The sequence below is a fragment of the Anolis carolinensis genome, chromosome 2 (genome assembly GCF_035594765.1).
Source record: "Anolis carolinensis isolate JA03-04 chromosome 2, rAnoCar3.1.pri, whole genome shotgun sequence".
NCBI classification, from domain to species: Eukaryota; Metazoa; Chordata; class Lepidosauria; order Squamata; family Dactyloidae; genus Anolis; species Anolis carolinensis.
Genome location: NC_085842.1, coordinates 136251022 through 136272285, shown reverse-complemented (window position 1 = coordinate 136272285; position 21264 = coordinate 136251022). Strand labels below are relative to the sequence as shown.

Below are 21264 nucleotides of genomic sequence, written 5' to 3'. Positions count from 1 at the left end.
GTATAGTTAAAGGTCTTTCTTCACCACTAATTTAATGCTAATCATACTGTATCATATTTGCTGAAAGGAAAGCAATTCCCAAATGATAAGAAAAACAAAACAGCAGAGACCTGTCATAATAAATCCAATATAAGAAATACCTACAATGGGTAGAAATACAACCACAGTTCTTCCTGGATCAAGATAGTTGGTATACAGTTATATCCCTTAGGTCCTCATAACATAATTGCTCTAACACTCTATATGTGAATCAGCCCTTTAATGTAGCTTTGAGGCAGAATGCTGCTGCTTGGTTACTTGTGTGTGTATGTGGGCATGCAAAGTCATATCATGCCTATTCTCCATTATTTACACTGGCTGCTTATTCAGTTACTTATTGATAGTGAATTATAAGTGTCCAAGTGACCTAGAGTGCAAGTACATATGGGAGAGCAGCCTCCCACTCCACATCCCAGTTTGGTGTTTTGAGATCTTTGGAAAAGGGACTCTTCTCATAGTTTCACATATAGGCAATGCTAGGGAAGAGATTCTGCTGGATCTTGCCTTTGGAAGTTTGTCAGGCACAAGATACATAGGATGCACTTCTTTGTTTAGGTTGTTGAGGTGTTCTTTTGACACTGCCTGCATAATTTTCCCTATGTTTGTAGCACTCGAGGTATGTATTACTCCTTTTCTACAGATTGGATATGGCCAAGTTTTGAATTGTAACACAAGTTGAGCATTCCTTATCCAGAATTCCAAAATATCCAAGATTGTCCCGTGGGTTGCCAAAATAGGAACATCTTATTTGCTTATGGTTCAGTGTATACACATTTTGTTTTTATACACATATTATTACAAATATTTATAAAAGTATCTTCAGGCTATGTATATAAGGTGTATATAAAAATAATGAATTGTATGTTTCTTAAGTGGGCCCCATCTTCAAGATATCTAATTATGTTTGTATTTCTGGGGAAAAAACTGAACTCCAAAGCATGCTCCCAAGCATTTTGAATAAGGAATGCTCAACCTGTAGCGTTTTTATTGGTATTAGCATTTTCTATTTTGACTTTTATTTGTAAACAGGCTACCGCAAATAATTGTGTATACATTTAATTTAAAAATAATAATAATAATAATAATGGTGTATATATTTCATAACAAATAAATAGTACTAATTAGATTCTGGAACAGAAACCTTGGTATTAAAGTGATATATCCACGGCCAAATCATCATCTTTACAAGGTATGGTAATGCACCTGTATGCCATCTTTAGAATCAAAGGCGGCATGACTCTTGAGTTCCCATTGGGGCAACAGTGGTGGGGCCTATTGCTCTTGTGTATTGCTTATGGGATTCTCAGAAGTATGTATAGTTGATCAGTAGGAAACAAGATGCTGGACTAGATGGGCATTTGGTCTGATCTGGACTGCACTGCCTTTAACATTCTTAATATATTATCTAGACTGCTGCCACTCAGCAAACTGTTCAAATAATATCACTAAACCATCCAGTAAAAAATAAATAGTCTCAGAATCCATCATTCTAAAGAGAATCTTTCTTTGAACCTAAGCAAATGAGATGCTTCCATCACATTTGTTGTTTTGTGCCTTTAAGTTGTTTTTGACTTATGGGGACTGTAGGGTGGAGTTTGGTGGCAAGATTTGTTCAGAGGGGTGTTATCTCTTTGCCTTCCTTGGAGACTGGGGCCCCTTCCACACAGCTAAATAAAATCCCACCTTCTCTGCTTTGAACTGGAGTATATGGCAGTGTGGACACAGATAACCGAATTCAAAGCAGATATTGTGAGATTTTATGCCTTGATATTCTGGGATATAGGGCTGTGTGGAAGGGTCCTGAGAGAGTCTGACTTGGTCAAGGTAACCCAGTGGCTTTTCATGAACATGCAGCAATTTATTCTCCCGTATCCAGAGTTGTAGTCCAGTGGTCAAACACTATAACATGCTGGCTCACCTTCCATCAAATAGCATGCAGCAATTGTGATGACTAGGACAAAATATAATTATATGTGTCATACTCGTACACACCCTGAAAGTGGAGTGTTGTTCCTGACACAATAAAAAATAATCCACCCTACTTTGCGGACCACCTCCCAGCATTTCTGTGTACCTTTAAATTCTCTGTAGCCTTTTAATGTTCCCCTGCTTGACAACCTGTGTGTGGAAGAAGCCCACCTCTTGACAGAGCTCATGTTTTAAAAGTCTGTTGCTGTTCACAGTGTCTGTCTCCTCTCTTGCAAGCTATCTTTGCAATAAAAAGCCACTTTGCAGGCCACCTAGCATTTGTTTTGAAAATAATGTCATAAATGGGATAGTAATAATTTCTTCTCTTTGGGCAGAAATACAAATAAATGCCCATCCTTTCTGCTTCAATACTTAAACAGTGAGTATTTCTGCAAGGCCTCATGTATTTTGTCACATTACATCAATTGAAAACATATGAAGTAGCTTTATTCTGGGTCAGACAATATGCCAGTCTAGCCTAATCTTGTGTGCACAGGCCACAGAACAAACAAAAAAAACAACTTAATTCTGACTGGCACAACTGCCCAAGATGAATCTTTCACCGCATCTGTTATGTGATCCTCATAGCAGTTATGAAACCTAGCACCTTCTCTAGTTCATAGTGCAATAAAACAATAATTTTCACCTGCATTTTCTTTCCTACTTTAATTCATTTGTTTGAAAAAAATTTGAGTTAGTGCCGCTTGGTCTTGACAATGTGTTTTTTTTTTTTTCTGACTGAGTTGTGCTGCTGTTATCTTTGGCATTTTACTGTTTTGATTAGCTAATGTCCATGCATCCTTTCTTTTGTCCATAGTAAAATAATCTTAGTATTTGGATCTAACGTTTCTAACCTCACTTTGATTACTGAAAGGTTTGCTGCAAGCAATTGACTCTTGCTCCTTTGTGGCTTTGTATCACAATTAACCTTGTGTTTCTGCAGAGGCCCCATCTTGAATAAAAAGGGGTGTTAGTACACTTCAGAGATCAAAAAAGAAGCAGGAGGGGGAAATCTCTGATTGGATATTTGCTCTGTATATAATGGTTGCATTTTCTCTCTGCACTACAACAATTTTGTAATGAAACTCTGCAAAATGTATGAGATCTAGAGCTCTTCGGCAGGAACTAATTGCCTTGTTGAGCAGATTCCTGTGCTGGAGGCATGAAAATTGTGTTCAGCTTTCTTGGCTGCAAATGTAATGCCCTGAAGCCAAATCAAATTAATACACAGGGAAGACTTACTTAGTGGTTTCCTGCAGTAAATACAAATCCTAGTTTTATGTCCTGTGGCACTTCATTCCATAACTGTGGTTTTCATCAAAGCCAAATGAGATGCCTACTTTTTAATTTATTACATTAAAAACAAGAATAGGAATGGATAGCAATTATTTTTATTATTATTCCGCTTTCTCTCTCTCAAAAAAAAGAGTCAATGCGGCTTACAGTAAAACAAATGCAATATAATTTAAAACCTGAAAAAGATAAAAACATTAAAAGAATTAAATATTAACGGTACTAAAAATAAACTGTTAAAATCCTTAATACTGATTAAAACCTGTTCATAGCTAAAACCACAGCACCCCCAACTTGATCTTTAAAACCACCACCTTTAAAAGCCTGCCTAAATCAAAATATTTTAGCCTGCCATCAGAAGGATAGCAGGGAAGGGTCCATTCTGGCTTCCCTGGGAAGAAGGGAGTTCCAGTGTTGAGGGGCAACCACTGAGAGAGAAGGCCCGCTCCCTCATTCTCACCAACCGAGGCATTGGTAGGAACAGTGATGTTCATGTTATGTGTATTTCTAGGAAGACATATGTTGTAGATAGGTTGTAGGGTGCAACTCTGCTAAAATGTCCATGCTCTGTTGTCAGCTTCTTGAGTTGTACGTGGCCTTGTTCCTAGGTCTTCATCCTAAAAAGTGTATTTCTAGGAAGACATATGTTGTAGATAGGTTGTAGGGTGCAACTCTGCTAAAATGTCCATGCTCTGTTGTCAGCTTCTTGAGTTGTACGTGGCCTTGTTCCTAGGTCTTCATCCTAAAAAGTGTATTTCTAGGAAGACATATGTTGTAGATAGGTTGTAGGGTGCAACTCTGCTAAAATGTCCATGCTCTGTTGTCAGCTTCTTGAGTTGTACGTGGCCTTGTTCCTAGGTCTTCATCCTAAAAAGTGAGGTTGTCATTTGGTAGTTCTTGGGCTGTTTACCTAGAATCTAGCAGCCAAATAATGGATATCAGACTGTTCATTGAGTTTAAGACCATTATTTTTACCTTCCCCAGTCATCCTTGTTAGATGTATAGCCAATTATGTGGTACACTGTTGCAGTCCAACAACATCTTGAGAGATTCATGATACCTCCCCTTGTTTTTGTCCCAACAAACACCACTTGAAGATCTGACCAATGGAACTTTCCCATGCCTGCTGTAGGAACACAAAATCTAACTAAGAAGGGATATAATAGGCTTTCACACATAATCTGTGTGTTTTATATGGAAAACATGTGTGTAAGGATATTAGTTTGAAGCATTAGCACTTTCCAAATCCATGCTATATGGATGACCAACACATACATTAGGTAACCCACCTAATTCAAGAATAGATTCTAGCAAACATCAGCTATTTATGTTCAGTTTTTCGTGATCAATGGGAAATTTGAAAATGACAAAATTAAGGTATAAGGTGTAGGTAGATTATAGAATGCAAAGGTAAAGGTTTCCCCTTGACATTAAGTCTAGTCAAGTCTGACTCTGGGGGTGGTGCTCATCTCCATTCCCGAGCCGAAGAGCAGGCGTTGTCCGTAGACACCTCCAAGGTCACATGGCTGGCATGATTGCATGGAGTGCTATTACCTTCCCGCTGAAGCTGTACCTATTGATCTACTCACATTTGCATGTTTTCTAACTGCTAGGTTTGCAGCAACTGGGGCTAACAGCAAGAGCTCACCCGTCTCGCAGATTCAAGTCACCGATCTTCCAGTCAGCAAGGATGGTAAAACATCAAAACGTCTGGGTATCCCCTGGGCAACATCCTTGCAGGAGACCAATTCTCTCACACCAGAAGTTACTTGCTGTTTCTCAAGTTGCTCCTGAGACACACACACACACACAAAACCCAAAACACAGCCCATTATAGGATGTACCCTGTTAAAATTGTGAGCCTTACTTTTCCTCAAATTGTACAACTTCTCTTGAGTTCTTATATTGAAATGATAGTACCTATATTTCAGGGGAAAGAACTGGTAAAACCACATCTGATAATTCCTTGCCTAAGAAAACCCAATGAAATTGATAGGGTCACCATAATTTGATAGGCAACTTAAAGGCACATGCATACAGAAAATATTGCAGTGATTCATATTTTAGTTTGGGAAAATAAATGTAATGGTGAAAATGCAAAGCTGTTTTTTCAAAATTGTTTTACCGAAGTTAAAGTGTATTCATATCAGTCTAGGGTGGGGGCCCATGGCATTGTAACTAAATTTCAGTGGAGACCTAAAATGAATGCTCTAAAGCAGTGGTTCTTAACTTGGGGTCCCCAGATGTTTTTGGCCAACAACTCTCAGAAATCCCAGCCGGTTTACCAGCTGTTAGAATTTCTGGGAGTTGAAGACCAAAAACATCAGGACCACTGCTCTAAAGATTGCAACCAAGCTGCTAGTCATTACTAAGAGTTGGCAGTGCAGTATGTTTTAACTTTTCTTTGCTGATCTGTTGTCTGCTTAGATTTAAATAGTGAATTGTGTTTCCCAACCCACCAGTTCCTTGGCACTAGTATACTCATTCCAGAAGCATATTTTCCTCACTGAATCTGCTAAACCAACATCTATTGTTTTTCTGTTCCTAGGTATCCAGCCATCAGCTGACAATTCTCTAAATCACAACCAGACACTGAGATGCCACTTCCCTGCCTGCAGCATCAACCTGGAATATGAAGAAGATATGCAATGCATGATAGGACCTTTGTGTCCTAGATAATGTCACAGTGTTTGGAGAGAAAAAGCACGGCACTGAACACATTTCCCTAAAACACTGAAGAAGCAAAGAACAGAAAACTGTGGGCATTAATCCTGTAAAATATTGGAGATGGTCTAATACACATGTTCCCCCCAAAGGCCACACTTACACCCTGACCCAGCTTTTTTAATAACCAGTTCATATTTTTCATGTGATGGTCATTGTTAAACTGAATTCACTGTAGGAATGCCTGAATGAGTTGAGATGGATTTGATGACTAAAGCCTCCATAAACATCTGTTTATGTTTCCCACTATCACCTGGTCATTTTGGCATTCTCTTTCCTTGGGTGGTGATCCCCACAACCCATCTCCCGCTTTTAGCTATGAATTAATGCTGGGTCACCTACTGCAGGTCTCAACAGGTGCATGTTGAACGTGTGCCAGTAATATGTAATGTATGAAGAGGACAAAGTCACATTTCCAAGGCTATGCATTAGCACGGTTCCTTTTCCCCATCCACACAAAACAGAAAGAAGTCAGTTGCCATCACTTTTTATCTGCATCCGAGTGAGGAGATGAATGTTTCTCTACACATTTTAACCCCATAATTAATTGTCTGTCCACTCTGCTGGAACAGAGGCTCCGGGTCACAAGTAAGGGACCCATTTGGGCAATGGAGTGCCTGCTCAGAAAGGTCCTACAAGACCTCGCCTGTTCTGAATTGTAGGACACTAACAATGTAGGACAGAGCATCGCCCTGTCGATGGGACAAAGGATGTCTCTTTTGAAAATAAGGAGCATCTAGCAGCTCAGTCTTCGAGGACAGAAGAAAAACTAGCCAGCCAGCCCTCAGAAACTTAAATGGGATTCCTTGTGTGGATATTCAAAATCTCATACACACCTTGCTTCAGGGAGTTTGTTTTGCACCAATCAGATCCCATCAGGAGTGAAAATAAAGCTAGCCATGCATGAGGGACTGGCTGGGGAAGAAAAACGGTACCAAGTAGCAAATTACAGCAGCATGACTGAATGCACTATTGTTTGTAAAAAAAAAATTAAGGCACACAGTCTTTTGAACTTTGTGCGTGATATTATTTAAATTGCAGTTTTTATCTATAAAATCTCTTTAACGAACATCATTCATTATGTGTTTATTTAATTGTCCTGTTAGGTTGGCTTGTGATTAGTATATGATGGTCATGTTGAAGTTCCCAATATTTTAGAGCAAGCAGTCCCAGTAGTAAAATAATGTCTTGGATTATGAGCCACTTGTTGTAAATGTTCTTCATGTTTATGTTGTACTGTCCACCTCCTTCTCCTCTCAGGTTAGTTCCTGGCAATTTAGTTCTCTTGGAACTTCATGTTTGGGAATATCTGCACTAAAACCAGCTGAAGTTTTGCCATTCTTGAACTACGATCCCTGACAGATTTCAGGAAACTTGAACATAAATGGTATTTCCGCCGTTGCATCCATTGAGGCTGGCATGGCAGGCCAAATCTCTTTCTGATCCAGTTGGGTTAGGTTGCCTTTTTAACAGCTAGGACTGACATATTCACCTATCAGTTCTTTAGTTCTATCCTGTTATGAAATAAACATAAGCTTATAAGAGTATAGCCAAGCAATAATCTGTAGCCATGCTTTTAAAGGAAAATTCAATTTGAAGGCTTCACTCAAAGAACTTGTTGTGGTGGTTTTGGAGAACTTCATTTTAGCTTGCACCATCATTCCTAGCACCTAGAGGAGTAGTGGCTATCCCACTGGTAATCGGCTTCTGCAAGATAAGACGTCTTTGAGCATACAGAGTTCCCAAATCTTTGTACATGGTCTTTGAGTCCTCCAGAGAATAGGGGAGGTCACACTTGGCCTTGCTGTGCATAAACTGGCTCCCATCTTCAATGGCAAAGACATCCTCTCAGGTCTCCTTTCTTTGTCTGGTCAAACAAGAACAGTTGTATGCATTGTGCCTCAATACATGGCCTTAGGACTATCATTTCTTCAGACTGCTCCAATTTTCCTTGAAGTTGGGAATGGGAGGAAGGAAGAATGATCAAGACTATTGGATATGTACAATTGACTGCAGAATATCAGTGCTTTAAAACTGATCTGAAAGAAGCATTACCTCCCTCATATATTTTATTTTATCCACTCCCAGTTGATCCTGCTTGCAAGAGGCAAAGATAAACATTTACATTCTGCTGTGAAACAACAAGTGACTCTGGCTTTATTTTAACTAACTGGTCATCATGGTAAACTGTGAAAAAGAAACTGAGACCGCAAACACAACCTTCAACATGCCAACAATATCACTGAGGAGCAGTTGACATGGAGTTGTTTGAAATCGTGTTGTCCATTGAGCTCTCATATTATTCTGTGAGAATGTTGAGCACCAGAAAAGTTTGCTGTACCAGAAGCTTTATTCATTTTTTTCCTGGTCCACGTCTCTGTGAGAGCACCTGTTCTAGGATAAAGTGCATTTTCTCAAGATTACCTCAGCATTTTTAGCGAGCGGCACTATTTATAGGTGTTCACACATAACATCTCTTGTAAGGGAGCTTGCAACCGAAAGAAGCTTTGACAAGAACAACAGGTTTGGCCCTAACAGAATATGTTGCCGTGTCTATGTGTTTTACTCAGTTCTCAAAAATTTTCTGATGGAACTAAATTTTGTTATTGTGCCAGGGATTTTTCATAATATTGGGATTGAAGAAATATTTCCACCAAGGCCATGCAAAATGTACAGCTCTACTTGTACCCTCCCCCCCCCTTCTGCAGCAAAGTTCCAAGCATACCAGAGCTTTTGTTTTTAAATAAAAATAAATTGCCAGATGCCAAATGGTGCACATTGGTTTCAAGCAGGCTAGTGGAAGAGAGAAGGGAGGTGGCTTGGGACCCACTTGCAACTGCAGTCAGACTCTCGGCTGATGGGCACAGGCCACAGCATGGGGATATAGTGAACCCTAGACACTTGTATACACCTCAGTGGCAACAATGCAATATATATTTATGACTGCATGACTCTTAAAGAGTGAATAAAGTTGTTTACAAGGGATCAATGGTTTCTGGCTGGAATTGTCTCTGTGTGGTAATATCAAATTTAGTTGTGTGGCTGCCATTAACCTCTCATTACTGTTCAAATGGAAAATAACTATTTTCATACATTTTGATGAGCAGCTGTATCTTGGATTCTTCAAATGATCTTTTGGGGACATTTGGTGTGTTTGGAACTGCAATCATACAGCATCTGGAGAGCTATGGTTCCCCACTCCTGTGCTATATCATGCCATGCTAAATTCCTCAGCCCCCTTTAATTTGGCAAATCAGGAAATTGTGAAGGCACCTAGGCATAAACATTAAAAGAGGAAAGAAAGGGAGCAGAGTTTGAAAAGTCTTTTTTTGTGGGGCAGGGGGTACACAACTAGAGGGAGGCCGTGTGGTGTGTTGCACTAAGGCGGGATCTGCACTGCCCTATATCCCAGGATCTTATCCCAGATTATCTGCTTTGAACTGGATTATATGAATCTCCACTACCATATAATCTGGAATAATCAGATAATCTTGGATCTGATCTTGAGATATAGGCCAATGTTGAAGGGGCCTTAGGCTCTAGAAGACCAAAGTTTGACTCACCACTCAGCCACAGAAACCCACTAGGTGACCTTAGGCAAATATTCTCTCAACCATAGGAGAAGGCAATGGCATGCCTGTAATAAGCCTGGCAAACTAAATCAATGACAGGATCACCATATCCATTGAAGGCATTTTCTGAGAAGTTCTGTTTCACTATGACTCCCAGATTCCCTCAGCCAGCGTGGCCATTAAGAAACAATAAATCTATTTTAAATAATGATAACTTTCTGAGTTTTAAAATGTGCTTTCATAAAGTATAGGATTGTTGTTGTGCATTCAATCTATAGTACCTAGCATTTGGGGTTATGGTGTGATGGGCAACTTGTAGCCTGCTGTTGAATTGTAGTATCAGTCATCCTTCACCATTGGCTATGCTGGGCTAGGACTGATGGGAGTTGCATCTCAGCAACTTATTGAGAGCCAGAAGTTGTACATCCTTATGTTAGGAAGTAGTCAGAGCTATCTGATGAAGTGGGATGGAGCCTTCCCAAGATATTGCAATCCTAAGTGAACACAGAAGAGCAGTCAGTTAAGAGCTATGGGCCAGTAGATGTCAAATGTACTTTTCCATCATGATTCAGAATTCAAAACTAAATGAAACAAAGAGTATACAGGCATACTACCAATGCCAAGCACTGAAACAGCATGTTTCATAGAATAGTAGAATAGTAGAGTTGGAAGAGACCTCATGGCCCATCCAGTCCAACCCGCTGCCAAGAAGCAGGAAATCGCATTCAAAGCACCCCCGACAGATGGCCATCCAGCCTCTGCTTAAAAGCCTCCAAAGAAGGAGCCTCCACCACAGTCCGGGGGAGAGAGTTCCACTGCCGAACAGCCCTCACTGTGAGGAAGTTCTTCCTGATGTCCGGGTGGAATCTTCTTTCCTGTAGTTTGAAGCCATTGTTCTGTGTCCTAGTCTGCAGGGCAGCAGAAAACAAGCTTGCTCCCTCCTCCCTATGACTTCCCCTCACGTATTTGTACATGGCTATCATGTCTCCTCTCAGCCTTCTCTTCTGCAGGCTAAACATGCCCAGCTCTTTAAGCCACTCCTCATAGGGCTTGTTCTCCAGACCCTTGATCATTTTTGTTGCCCTCCTCTGGACGCTTTCCAGCTTGTCAACATCTCCCTTCAATTGCGGTGCCCAGAATTGGACACAGTATTCCAAGTGTGGTCTGACCAAGGCAGAATAGAGGGGTAGCATGACTTCCCTGGATCTAGATGCTATACTCCTATTTATGCAGGCCAAAATCCCATTGGTTTTTTTCGCCGCCGTATCACACTGTAGGCTCATGTTTTACTTGTTGTCCACAAAGACACCAAGATCTTTTTCACACGTACTGCTGTCGGGCCAGGCATCCCCCATTCTGTATCTTTGCATTTCATTTTTTTGCCGAAGTGAAGTATCTTGCATTTGTCCTTGTTAAACTTCATTTTGCTAGTTTTGGCCCATTTCTCTAGTCTGTTAAGATGGTTTTGAATTCTGCTCCTGTCTTCTGGAGTGTTGGCTATCCCTCCCAGTTTGGTGTCATCTGCAAACTTGATGATCGTGCCTTCTAACCCTTCGTCTAAGTCATTAATAAAGATGTTGAACAGAACCAGGCCCAGGACAGAACCCTGCGGCACTCCACTTGTCACTTCTTTCCATGATGAAGCACCCTTTGGGTTTGTTCACTTAACCAATTACAGATCCACCTAACCGTAGTTTTGTCTAGCCCACATTTTACTAGTTTGTTTGCCAGAAGGTCGTGGGGGACTTTGTCAAAGGCCTTACTGAAATCCAGGTAGGCTACATCCACAACATTCCCTGTATCGACCCAACTTGTAACTCTATCAAAAAAAGAGATCAGATTAGTCTGGCATGACTTGTTTTTGGTAAATCCGTGTTGACTATTAGCAATGACTGCGTTTGTTTCTATATGTTCACAGACCACTTCCTTAATGATCTTTTCCAGAATCTTGCCTGGCATTGACGTGAGGCTAACCGGACGGTAATTGTTTGGGTCGTTCTTTTTCCCCTTCTTGAAGATAGGGACCACATTTGCCCTCCTCCAATCTGCTGGGACTTGTCCTGTTCTCCAAGAACTCTTGAAGACAATTGCCAGTGGTTCTGAAATAACCTCAGCTAGTTCCTTCAATGCCCTTGGGTGTAGCTGATCTGGCCCTGGGGACTTGAATTCATTTAGAGAGGCCAGGTGTTCCTGGACAACATGTTTCCCTATTTGGGGTTGGATTTCCCCTAATCCTTCATCCATTCCATGTTGCTGAGGTTGAAGATGGCTTTCTTTTTGTGAGAAGACCAAGGCAAAGAAGGCATTAAGTAGTTCTGCCTTTTCCCTTTCCCCTGTCACCATCACCCCATCTTCTCCTTGCAGAGGCCCTATTGCCTCCTTGTTCTTCCTTTTTCTACCAATGTAGGCAAAAAAGCCTTTTTGTTGTTTTTAATGTCCCTGGCAAGCCTCAGCTCATTTTGCGCTTTAGCCTTGCAAACCTTTTCCCTACAGGAGTTGACTATACGTTTGAATTCTTCTTTGGTGATTTCTCCCCTTTTCCACTTCTTGTGCATGTCTCTTTTGATTCTTAGCCTGGTTAGAAGTTCTTTGGACATCCATTCTGGCTTCTTCGCACTTGTCTTTTTTTCTTTCTTCTTTGTTGGCACTGTTTGCATTTGCGCCTTGAGTATTTCACTTTTAAAAAACTCCCATTCATCCTTAACTCCCTTGTTTGTTACAACATCCTCCACAATTTTGTGTATAACATCAACAAGGGAAAATGTAGGCAGGTGAGCAATACTCATGCTCAGGCATACTGACACAGAATATTAAAACGGGTTTCATAGCAAAGCAACTATGAATCTCACATCTGTGTCCGTCGGATACCTTTTCCTGTCTGTAATGCCTGTCTGCAGATGGACAATTAATGCACAATAAAAGATAAGTAATGTAAAGTAAATTGCATACTGATCTGTTTTGTTTTTCTTTTTTTCTTTTTGTTTTTTGGAACTGAGCAACAGATATCGGGACATTTTTTTTCCTCCTTTATGGCCACAAGCCAAGAGTCTGTTATGTGTGAGCTGCAGTGAGGCTTTAACATCAGGAGATGGCATGCAAGAGCCAAGCACAATTATTGTTATCTCAGAAAGGGGAGGTGGAGCCTATTTCAGGCAGCAATTACACAAGCAAGTCTTCTATTTAAAAATTAAAAGGGACGTGGCGATCTCTTAAGTCCTAAATTCAAATATAGCTGTCAGAGAACCTTTGTAAGAACTCGAAAATGACCACCTAAATTTGATCCAAGTGCCCAAACTAATAGTTCTTTTTAAAAACAGATACACAGAATACACACTGTGGAAGTTGAACTTCACTCATGTGATCTTGCAGTTGATTCTTGAAATTTAAAATAAATTCAGATTGAAACCCAAAAGCCCGAAATGACTCATTGCATTGGAGCGGCGGGGGGGGGGGGGGAGGTTCTCAACCTGTGGGTCCCCAGATGTTTTGGCCTTCACCTCTCAGAAATCCTAACAGCTGGTAAACTGGCTGGGATTTCTGGGAGCAGTAGGCCAAAACACCTGGGGACCCACAGGTTGAGAACCACTGCTATAAAATATTACTTTTCTACTGTCTCCAAAATCAGGGGTGTCTCATTACCAACCTAACTTTAGGTATTCAATTCAGAATTATCAAGATCTTTCTGACTGTTTTCACTATATTTTCAATCTTTAGCTTTAACAGGCATTTCACAGCTTTAACAGGCATTTCACACTTTAGCAAAGAACTGTTGTGAATTCCAAAAACCATATTTACTCAAACCTAATGCTCACCTTTTTTTGGCTAAATTACATAACTAAAAGTGAGGTGCGCATTAGATTTGAAGGCATGTTAGAATCGCACTCGTAAACTTGCCCGTGCCCATCCAACAGAGGAGCATGGCCTCCCAACATAAAATCTTCAAAACTTTCCCTTAGTAGGGAAATTGCTGCCTGTCTACCAGGCTGAGACTGGCAAGTTCTGTAGCCTTGTCCTGATGGAGCAGGCAGCAGAATGGCTGACAGACAAGAGGAAGCTGTGTGTTATATTCAACAACATTTTTTTTTTTTGCAATGTACTCCTTCAAAACTGAGGTGCTCATTACAATCAATGGCACATTATACTCAAGTAAATATGCGTATATTACCTTTATTAGATTAAAATATTTATTATTGATGCATTGTCCAAAATACAATGACTACAAAATACAGTGACTACAATGTATAATTAAAATGTGAGGTTTTTTTTAAAAAAGGAGGTTCTGAATAGTATTCTGCCATGTGTACTACAAGGATTATTTATATATCTAACAATCTTGTTGACTGCTCCCTAGAGCTGATGGGAATTGCAGGTTTGGGAAGGCCACATCCTATTTTGAAGCCAAGTCCCACTTTCAACAGTAAGTACTATTCCCCTTTCATTAAAACCATCTACCTACTTTTTTCCTGATACACTTCTCATACTAAGAAATAGTTGAAAATAGCAGAGAGGGGAATTTGGAAAGCACAGACAGTGGAAGTTTTTTAAAGTATCTATGGACTTTAATTGTGTAATACTATTTTGGCAATACAATTAAATAACATCAACTTTTAAATATAATACTTCTCTGCCTTGTCATGGTAAATAAATTTCATTAATGGGGATACTGAAAATTTTAGCTTGGGGAACTTTAGGCTTAACATTTTTTAAAAAAAAATATTGATAAGTTTTATAAAATATTTAAAAGGAGAAAGAGAGAAAGGGGGGAAAGCAGGGAGGGAGAAAGAGAAAAAAGGGGGAGGTGAAAGGGAGAGAAGAGGAAAAAGAGGGGGAGAGGAAAGAATGGGGAGGGAGAGAAAGAGCAAGGGGAAAGGGAAAGTTATTTTGCTTCCTTTCTTCTTCCTTCTATTTACGATTATCTTATTTTAAAAAAGGAAAAAAAGAAGAGGAAAAAAGAGAAATTTAATCTTAATAACATTCCAAGGGCTGGTAACTCTTCTTTCTTTTTGGTCTTTAACCATCTTCCTTAGTATTCCTTCTTTATTCTTCCAGGCAGGTCTAGTCTGTCTCCATCATGGGTTTTCCAGAATTTCTTTTCAGCAAGAACGTCAATCTGTCCATATTTTTATTTCAATTATTTTCTCTATCCAGAGCTCCCGTTCGGGAATAATTTCTGATTTCCAAAATTTTACGAATATCATTCTGGCCTTGTTATCAAGTAGGCAAAAAGCTTGTCCTTGTTTGTTTCTTCCATCAATTGTGTTTCACTCATCCCTAGGAGGTATAGGCTTAAGCGTAATCTGATCACAAATGATCAACATAACTTTACACAGAACACTTTCTTGTTCTCACTCTCTGTGTCTCACATATATTTAATTTGATTCCATATTCAGCATTCAGCTGCAATCAACTGCAGGCTATAATCTGCAATTTGGTAGAGAATTGACAAACCCCTTGTAAAAGGAAATCATCTTCATGTTCAAGTCAGAGCCAATGAAACAGACTGCTGAAATGGTGGGCAGCTGTATCCTTTAACCCCTTTGATTGAGTAAATGGACATGCTGCAGTTGATAATGAGGGCTAGAAACTATTGTTGATGAAATTATCCAGGTCACCCCTCTTGAAAGTCATCATGAAACAAAGCATACCGTACATCAGCTTGGAAATTTACACATTTATAAGGCTTACAGTGCCTTCTGAATAAATGAAATACCTACAAAACCAGACATTTGTTTTAAAAGGGCAAATGGCTAAAATGCATATAATTGGGAAATGGATAGAAGTAGGCCTGTAGCGAGGGGGGGGGGGGGGGTTAGGGGTTCAAACCCCCCCCCCCCGAAATTTTTCAAGTTATAAAGAAAATCTCATTTACTCATGGATTTTAACTGGTTAACCAAATCCCCATGCTAAGTCTGTGAGATGCAAAATATTAAGAGTCCCTCCAGGCACTATCTCAAGCAGATATTGACAGGTTTGTAGCGGGGAGGGGTATGTGCTAGGGGTTCAAACCCCCCCCCCCCCCCAATTTTCAAAACCCCTCCCGAATTTTTTTTCTGGCTACGGCCCTGGATAGAAGCATTTTAAATCTATGGAGAAACAGCAAATCACAAGAATATTTGGATGTGAACCTGACACTGCCAATTATGTCCAAATGAGCTAATGGATTTTTTAAAGACTGCTTTTTTATGCTAATTTCCCAATTCAGATGTCTTCTGCATTTCTTTCAGTTAAATTCACCATAAAAAAAGCAAGGGAGAGCACCACAACTGCAAGTTACAATGTGTCCACAGTCACTAACAAGGAATGCTTAGACCAGGGGTCCCCAAACTAAGGCCCGGGGGCCGGATGCGGCCCATCGAAGCCATTAATCCAGCCCCCACGGCACAAGGGAAGAAGGGGGTTGGGCTAAATAACCCAAGGGGTCTCTTCTTCTCTTACAACCCTTATTTTTAATATTAATATTAATATTGAGGCTAGGAGGTCATCTGTCAGGGGTGCTTTGCTTGTGCTTTTGGTGCACAGAGGCAGAAGGGGGTTGGACTCAATGGCCCAAGGGGTTTCTTCCAACACTCTTCATTATTATTATTATTATTATTATTATTATTATTATTATTATTATTATTAACATTGAGGCTGGGAGGCCATCTGTCAGGGGTGCTTTGCTTGTTCTTTCGGTGCACAAAGGCAGAAGGGGGGTTGGACTCAATGGCCCAAGGGTCTATTATTATTATTATTTTATTGTATGACACAGCAAACAAGATAGATATGCTGGATTTCATTTCACAAAATCACAAGTCGAACACTTCCCAAGTGTCTAGGACTGTGTGATATATTTTTGGATGATGCGCGCAGGTCCCAGTAGGGTGGCCTTTTGCAGTTATTATTATTATTATTATTATTATTATTATTATTATTATTATTATTATTATTATTATTAACATTGAGGCTGGGAGGCCATCTGTCAGGGATGCTTTGCTTGTTCTTTCAGTGCACAAAGGCAGAAGGGGATTGGACTCAATGGCCCAAGGGTCTATTATTATTATTATTATTATTATTATTATTATTATTATTATTAACATTGAGGCTGGGAGGCCATCTGTCAGGGATGCTTTGCTTGTTCTTTCAGTGCACAAAGGCAGAAGGGGATTGGACTCAATGGCCCAAGGGTCTATTATTATTATTATTATTATTATTATTATTATTATTATTATTATTATTAACATTGAGGCTGGGAGGCCATCTGTCAGGGGGTGCTTTGCTTGTTCCTTTTGTGCACTAAGGCAGAAGGGGATTGGACTCAATGGCTCAAGGGGTCTCTTCCAATCCTTATTATTATTATTAATTATTATTGCTTGGTGGCCAACTATAGTCCGGCCCTCCAACGGTCCAAAGGATCGTGAACTGGCCCCCTGTTTAAAAAGTTTGGGGACCCCTGGCTTAGAGTCTTGTATTTGGATAGGTTTGATTTTAGGAAATAAGGGCATTATTTTCACCATTTCCTTTGCTAATGAAACCTTTCCTATAGAATCCTAGAGTTGGAAAAGACCCCAAGGACCATTCAGTCCAGTCCCATTTTGTCGTGCAGGGGTACATAAAACACTCCCTACAGCTAGCCACCCAGACCCTGTTTAAAACCTCCAAACTTTCAAAGAAGAAGACTCCACCAGACTCTGAGGCAGTGTATTCCACTGTCAAAGAGCTCTTAGTGCTGGGAGGTTTTTCCTAATTGTTGGGTGTGATTTCTTTTCCCCTGGTTTTAATACCTTGCTCTGTAGCACAAGCTTCTTCAATATGGCATCCATTCAAAGATTTAAGCATGGTCATCATGTCATCTTTTCACATTTTCTTCTTCAGGCTCAACATACCCAGCTCACTAAGCCACTCCTCACATGGTCAGGCTGCCAGCCCTTTTACCATTTCCTTCTCTGGACATGTCCCAGCTTGTCAATATTCTTTCTGAATTGTAGTGCCTAGAACTGGGCATAGTATTTCAGGTGAGATTTAGCCAATGTAAATATTGCTGTACTAGTTTCAGGTGAAGGCAGACCACTAGCCTGTCAATCTGAGAACTTTTGTTTGTGAGCTGGATCATTTGATGGAAAGAGACAGATCCTGCTTTTGTTCTGATTACCTCAAGGCAGCACACAGCAGTCATGTTCACCTTCTTCTACATATCTTTACAACAACCCTTTCTCTTTGTGAGAAAGCGAGATTGAGAGAGATCCTGCTTTTATAGCAGACTTTTCCAAGCTGCTGCTCTCTAGATGTGTTGGACTAGCATTTCCAGCCAGTGGCCATGCTGACTGGGAATGGCAGGTTGTATTTCAACTTAATTGAAGGACATCAAGTTAATGAAGATTGTCTCTTTTTAATAGCATGGATAAGGGATTTTAAGCCTTCAAATATTGTCCAGCCTCAGTCAATCTGAGCACCTGTAAGGTATGACAGCAGTAACCATTTACAGTGATCCCTCACTACTTTGCGGTTGCTTTTCGCGGACTTGCTGTTTTGCAGTTTTTTAATAAACACTAAAATAATAATAATAATAATAATAATAATAATAATAATAATAATAATAATAATAATAATATAAATCATAAAATAATACAGTAGAGTTCTGGTTATCTGAGATAAAGCGGCGGGCCCAATCTCGGATAAGTGGAACTGCCTGGATAATAGGGAGGCCCTATTATCCCTCCTGGCAATCCGGTTAAAGGAAGCACCCCGCGATCGCTGCTGCCTAGCAACGCTCGTGGGGTGCTTCCCAAGGGGCGAGGGCTCGCCGAGAGATGTCCCTCAGCGAGCCCTCACCCCTTGGGAAGCACCCCGCGAGGGTTGCTAGGCAGCAGCGATCACAGGGTGCTTCCCTGTGCTCTCACCCCATGGGAAGCACTCTGCGAGCTTTGCTAGGCAGCAGCGATCACGGGGCGCTTCCCTTGGCCGAGGCTTGTAGAGGGACTCTCTCGGCGAGCCCTCTCCCCTTGGGAAGCACCCCTCGAACGTTGCTAGGCAGCAGCGATCGCAGGGCACTTCCTCCTCCCTCTCCTTCTCTCAAACTCGAGAGAAGGAGAGGGAGGGGTGCACCCGGCGGTGCCTCGAATAAACCGGAACTCGGTTAACTGGAACTCGACTGTATTATAAATCCCTCTTTCTACTTTCTTCCTAAGGAGAAGCCTAAGGAAGGAAGGAAGGAGAAGTTGAAGGGAGAGGAAAGGAGGCTGAAGCAGCTTTGTTTTCACCTCACAAGTCAACGGGAGTGGCGAGAGCACGAGGAAGGGACAGAGACGCTACTTGCCAGTGAGATTGTAAACAACTCAAATATAGCGACCCTACTTCGTGGATTATCACTTCTTGCGCGTGGTCCTGGAACGTAACCCCCACGATAAGTGAGGGAACACAGTACAAACTTTTGCCAAGCTGAGGTTTCCACTGCGTGGTTCATTGCTTATGGGAAGGGGAGATAGCCCTGTAGCTCCCATGATTATGCACTGCTGGCTAGGTTAGGAATTGATGGGAAATGAAGTGTAACATTTGGAGGCCACACCTTCCTTACTTAAATTGTTAGGGATTCAAGCAGGTTGCCTCCTGTCATTTTTCCTACCCTCCCAATGATAAATGAGCATTAATAAATGATAGTTTACAATTTATCTAAAAAGTTATGTAACTGCCATGTCTTTATTCTATTGGTAGGCATTCACTTAAATGTACTGTAATTCTCTTTCTGGCCCTCCAAGTTCCTTCAATGGTTCCTCAGCCATCGCCTTCCCTTTTTCACATGTACCAATTATTCCATTCCATGCAGTGTGTCCTGCATCTATTTGTTAAGAAGAAGAAGAAATGAGTATTTCAGATTGAGCATGAGGAATAACCTCTTCATCACTCATGAAAGAGCAAATAAATTGGTAACTGCAACAAGAATGCGTGTCTCCTTTTTGCTGGTTGAGAGAATGGGCTTGGAAATTACTAGAGAAAGAACTGTGCCAGCATGGTTTTCAATCTGTGACCGGCAGACCAGAAGAGAGCGCAAACTGCAGAGAGGAACATTTCACTCCTGTTCTGCATCATTGTTTTGCAATTGAGCTCCTGGTTTCAACACAACATCTAGTATTCCATCTGGGCCTCACTCCAAAGTCAGTAAACCAAGGTGTTGGCCAATGCCATCGTAAAATCAGGTGGCATGGAAATGTCACTAGAGAAAAGCTACTTGTGTGTAGGAAATGGGCTCTGTCAAAATTTAGGGATACTACTAAAGAAGAAGCATGGCATGGAAATGTCACTAGAGAAAAGCTACTTGTGTGTAGGAAATGGGCTCTGTCAAAATTTAGGGATACTACTAAAGAAGAAGCATGGCATGGCATGCACATTTATTGCATTTTCATTCATAGGGCAGCATGTATGCAGTCAACCTTTCATATCCACGGATTCTACATCCATGAATTCAACCATCCACAACTTGAATATATATATATATTTAACTCCACACCATTTTGGTCCCAAGCACTAGAAAGAAATGTTTGTTTTTGCAACTGAAAATGAGACAAGGTTCTTTGTGGATTGCTCTCCATGTAGAGTGCTTTCTGTGTATTCCTTTTTCACCCTTCTTCTAGCTCAAATAGTTTTTTTAAGAAAAAGAATGTAGAAAAGGTGACTGATTAACAGGAATGTTTAGACACCCCTTGCCAAGGGTTGTGATGTCACCACACCAATGCAGAGTGGAGGCTCTTCATAAAAAAATACAACCCAGAGCATCAGCAAACCTGGTAGAGGTAAGCTTACTTTTCTACTTGTAAGGCAGTATTCTATTTTGGATTTGGCATCAAAGGAGTGGGGGGGCATGCGGTGAGGGAACCTTAGGCATATGTGGAAAAAACTTCTTCACAAATGGCAATGGGGGGGGGGAGGAACTTCTGCCGATCCATAAGTCTCCCTTGGCCTGGTTGTCTGATGGCCTCACCTGCCTCCAAGGGTTTTTGTTGTCAACTGCCCTCAAGTTGACTTTGACTTATGGTGACCTCATTAATGAGAGACCTCCAAATATGCATCTACACTGTAGCTGCAATGATTCAATGCAGTTAGTTTGATGAGGCACCAGTGACCTTGATAGAGAAAATGAATGTTCTTGTAAAATGACAACTGTCAGGATTGCATGGCAGCTAACAAGGTATGAAACGGCATTCATTCTGCAGTCTAGATGCACTCTTAATCCTAGAATCATAGAGTTGGAAGAAACCTCATGGGCCCTCCAGTCCAACGCCATTCTGCCAAGAAGCAGGGAACTCGCATTCAAAGCACCCCCGACAGATGGCCATCCAGCCTCTGCTTAAAAGCCTCCAAAGAAGGCGCCTCCACCACACTCCAATGCTGAACTACTCTCACAGTTAGGAAGTTCTTCCTCATGTTCAGATGGGATCTCCTTTCCTATAGTTTGAATCCGTTGTTCTGCATCCTAGTCTCCAGGACAGCAGAAAACAAGCTTGCTCCCTTCTTATACCTTTCCCTCACATATTTATACATGGCCATCGTGTCTCTTCTCAGCATTCTCTTCTTCTACTACTACTTCTTCTCCTACTACCCTCCATATGACGAAGCATCCTTGTCTTTTATGGTGAGCCCTGTCTTCTTGTTACATATCCAAAATATGACAGCCTCGGTTTAATCTTCTAGTCTAGTA

The 21264-nt window shown here is 40.9% G+C and overlaps 1 protein-coding gene across 5 annotated transcripts in view; it reads left to right on the top strand.

Annotated features, from left to right (window-relative positions):
- Positions 1-9009, top strand: part of rnf157 (ring finger protein 157) — a 110802-nt gene extending 101793 nt beyond the window's left edge. For 3 of the 5 annotated variants that reach the window (XM_062970629.1, XM_062970626.1, XM_062970627.1), the window contains exon 19: positions 5849-9009. In XM_062970629.1, coding sequence (XP_062826699.1) covers positions 5849-5979 — 131 coding nt within the window. In that variant the 3' untranslated portion in view covers positions 5980-9009. The remainder of the gene's footprint in view (positions 1-5848) is intronic. The other 2 variants (XM_062970631.1, XM_062970628.1) reach the window with 1 other exon arrangement.
- Positions 9010-21264: the final 12255 nt, after the last annotated feature.